Here is a 4,225-nt window from a genome sequence, read left to right as displayed (position 1 = left end):
AAAAATCTGGTGTGAACATCACACGACTTTCCTTATCCTATTTAATGATGCTTATTTGAGTGTTCTTTTTCTCTAACTTTTACAATATCTCTAACCGTTTTGCCGCTTTAGCTGAAAACTGTGAAAACCGCCAAAATCGGTCGAAATCTGTCCAAAAGCGGTCAAAATACCGCCAACCGCAGCACCTATCTCAACTAAACGTTTTGTGTTGCATCCTTGTAACATTCGTGAATTACATATTAAATTTCAAGTCTCTAGCTCATACCGTCCCCGAGGTATTGTTAAATTACACCGAAAACCGCCAAAAAGCGGTAAAATGCCGCCAAGCGTTGCACCGGTCTTAACCGAAAATTTCGTGTTGCATCCTTGTCACATTTGACAGCCAAATTTCAAGTCTCTAGCTCTTATTGTTCTCGAGATATTTTGTTTACAGACAGACACGGACCAATGGCTGAAACTTTGGATTTAGGCTCTAGGGACCTCAAAACGTGTTTTGGCACTAAAAACTGACCATCGAAAATTTGACCCGATTACATTACTTTCCTTCCTATAGGATAAGGAAAGTAAAAACGGTTTTTTTTCCTGAACGGCTCAAAATATTCTACGTCTCCTTGGTTGGTATTGTAAAAGTAAATGTATAATGCAGTTTCTTTGTGTTCTTATGTCAGAACTTTGGTGCTCAGGCGAGTGACCACTACGCCATGGGAGCTGACTCTTGGTTGGTAATAAAAAAAATCAAACTTATAATAGGTACTAATTTTATTAGCATGTGCGTCATTTGTCTTTTATATACCTATTTAATTATAGTTCTCATAAAATTGGGTTGTTGTAAAAAAAAAAAATAATAATAATAAATAAAGTTCATTCGCCTTTTAATACCTAAACTTGTCCCATTAAATTGAGTTTTTTGTAAAAAAAAAAAAAAAAATCTCTGTTCTTTTTTATTTTAATTTAATTATTATGGTGCGTCAACACAATCTCTGTTCTGATTTCCTTCTTAAAAGAAAAAAAAAAATCTTGAATTAATGAAAAAAAAAAAAACTAACAAAATGATTGATCAATATCAAATGAAAATATGCAAGTACCTAGTACCTACTTCTGCGAGGCGAGGGACAAAATGACTTGCACCGACCTTCGTTGTAAAATAAATTAGATCAATTTACAATATCAAGCTTTACACTAGTAACCCAGAGTGTAAAAATAAAAATGATGTATTGTACATTGTGGTGGGTCCAGACTTGCGCAATGCAACGTGCAAAGCATTTGCATTGCACGTTGCACGTAAAATCAAATCTGACGAATGCGAACGTTTTTTATGTATCCGAGAATTTTTGTACCGATACTCAACTAGTAATGGCCCGTTGCACGTAAAATCAAATCTGACGAATGCGAACGTTTTTTATGTATCCGAGAATTTTTGTACCGATACTCAACTAGTAATGGCCTATAGTAGATACATCATGTGCATTGCATTGCACGATGCTTTGCAAACACATCCAAACTAGTGCAACGCACATCAAAGACATTCGCCAGAAAACCCCCAACCTCTCGGATACCCACAAACGTTTGCTGCAATGTTCAAAAAACTTTGCTGCAACTTTCTCAAACACGTCCAAACTAACGAATTTCATTGCATTGCACAAGTCTGGACCCACCATTGTACACGCAATGGTGTTAAATAGATAATACCTAATGAGTCATTAAGAATTAGGTAGGTATGAAGATGAAATAATAAGAGCAAGAACAAAATATGTACGTACCAACCTACAAAACTAGAATGAGATGAGATAGATCAGCGATTTTCAACCAGCGGACCGCGGGCCACATGTGACCCGCCAGACCATTTTTGATGTGGCCCGCGAAGCTTTTTGGCTGGGCCCCTTGATTTTCGCTCTTTTACTATGGAACGGACACCGAAAATATGAAGCATCCACCCCCGATGCCCTCAAGAAAATCCTGAATACGGGCCTGCTCTCCTGTGTATGTGGCCCGCGAAGTACCTGCCAATGTAGCATGTGGCCCGCATACACATGGAAGTTGGAAACCCCTGTGATAGATTATAGAGATAAGCTGTATTTTATTATCCTACTTTTTCTGATTCCGCCAAGGAGATATGAATTTTCAACTTCAACACCCTGACTGCCAAAAATCATATTGGTGTTTCCCCACAGAAAGGGAGATATTACACTAAAATTTACTACTCGTGAGTGACCGGCCTAATGATTTGCCTCATTTCAAGTTCAAAAACTGACTGAGACCCAACTGGTAGTAAGCCCGGGATGCCGGGACCCCATTGGTAGTTGGACCCTCAAAACCCCAAGACCCAACTGGTATTCGACTACCTTAAGAAAAAAAGTCATGGGACCCAACTGGCGTTCTTCCCCTGCCAGACGAATCTACTTGTGTCCATGTTCAAATTTAATGTTAGTTTTATGTCCCTTTAGTAATCAAGTTCAATATTTCGCGACCTTGAATATTTACATAATTCTGAGTCCCCCCCCGTGGGGCCGGCCCTAATTCCAATGAGTCTAAGTTGATGTCCTTTTTACTTTTTAAGAAATTTGGCTCCAAACTACAGCGTGTTTCTGGTGATCCTCTTCTTCTCAAGAGGTTTGATAGAGGGAACTGTAACTGCTAAGGTCTTATTGTCCCGAAAGCGAAGAGAGAAGACAGGATAGGAGAAAGCCAGCCGTTCCGAGAACTAACCTCATCCGGTCAGGATAAAATCCGCCCCGGGCGGGAATCGAACCCGCGACCTAGCACTTAGAAGGCAGACTCTCTATCCTCTGGTGATCCTCGCTCTTATCAGTTTAAAAAAAATCAGTAAAACATCAAAACTCTGTTCCGTGTTGATTTATGCCGGGCGTCTCTTCAAACTATTGACGTAGGTTTTTTTTTTTTTAAGAGGTTTGACAGAGGGAACTGTAACTGCTATGGTCTTATCGTCCCGAAATCGAAGAGAGAAGGAAGACAGGATAGGAGAAAGCCAGCCGTTCCGAGAACGAACATTATCCCATCAGGATGAAATCCACCCCGGGCGGGAATCGAACCCGCGGCCTAGCGCTTACAAGGCAGACGCAATACCAACTAAGCTAACTAGGCTGGCTTATCAGTTTTTAGCTAAATTCCTTTTAGGGATGAGCTATTTTTCGTATTTTCCTCTCCGAAACTAACTGAGACGATTTCCCCTCTTCTGAAGCTCATGTCCCCTCTCTTGGAGTAATGAACACTTGTGAAATATTTCCACCAGTAATTTTGTATTTTATCAAGACCGGGTGATTTCCAGTTATGAAGGCGTTTCACAACATGTTGGATGTCATCTAGTGTCACATCGGAAGAGGTCATAGGATTCACATGGTCGTAATTGAGTCGTTCATCTTCAATCCATGAACTGTCTTTCTTGTGTTCAGTGGTGTTTGACCAAAGAGTTTTCCAATAGTTTACAACCTCCTCTTTGTTAGGAAGTCCGTCATACATAGGGTTGGCAGGCCTTTCTAGCTTTTGATAGAATTGCTTTTCGTTCCTGCAAAACATCTTATTTTCACTAGTTCGTTTGAATGATTTGTTGTAGCGTCGTAGTCTTTGACTGAATGCTGCTATCTTTTGCTTCAAGTTGTCTGTTACATATGTAAACTTGTGATTGAAGTGATGATGTTTTGGATTCATACCATATTTCCAAAGTAGGGGTATGTATTTCTTGGACTTGTTAGCCTTCCAATTGAATAATTTGGTTAGGTCAGACCGATAGAAAGCAATCTTCTTTTCCAGTCGGATTTGCCAGTTGGGTTTTACATTACGCGATGGTTGTGATGTGGAATGTTCATCAGGGGCTTTGATGTTAAGTAAAGCACAAACAGTAAGAGCAGCAACATATACAACAAGGTTGATATGCTCGAGAGAATGGAATATTCGTATTTTTATTTTGAGGAACTGATCCACTTGTTCAACTTTGGTTTCAGTCATTCGGTCATATCGAACTCGTGGTACTGTTTGTCTGCTTTTCGGTTCCACGTCTTTGTACTTGACATAGAGAGTGTTGAAAATGGATTCAATGTCTTGATCCACCTCTTGTTCGGGTTCAACATGAACTGGAGGTTGGGAATGGTTTTGATCTCGAATGACTTCAACTTCCTCTCTTGTTTGATTGGGTTCAAGAAGAGGAGTGTTTTCAAGTTCAGGTTCTTCATCGCCGCCATGCAGCAGTGTCATTCCCAACTCCAAAGCT

At 40.0% G+C, this 4,225-nt stretch overlaps 1 protein-coding gene across 1 annotated transcript; it reads right to left on the bottom strand.

Moving 5' to 3' along the window:
* Positions 1-3,272: 3,272 nt before the first annotated feature.
* Positions 3,273-4,209, bottom strand: LOC103521462 (the record flags this gene model as incomplete). The annotated part of the gene is made up of 1 exon (XM_008486573.1): positions 3,273-4,209. A coding segment is annotated over exon 1 (937 nt), but the record flags the coding sequence as incomplete, so codon positions are not given.
* Between the last annotated feature and the right edge of the window lie 16 nt (positions 4,210-4,225).

This window comes from Diaphorina citri, unplaced genomic scaffold, assembly GCF_000475195.1.
Source record: "Diaphorina citri unplaced genomic scaffold, Diaci psyllid genome assembly version 1.1 scaffold5286, whole genome shotgun sequence".
NCBI lineage: Eukaryota > Metazoa > Arthropoda > Insecta > Hemiptera > Psyllidae > Diaphorina > Diaphorina citri.
Note: the sequence above shows the minus strand (reverse complement) of the source record. Positions and strands in the feature narration are given on the sequence as shown.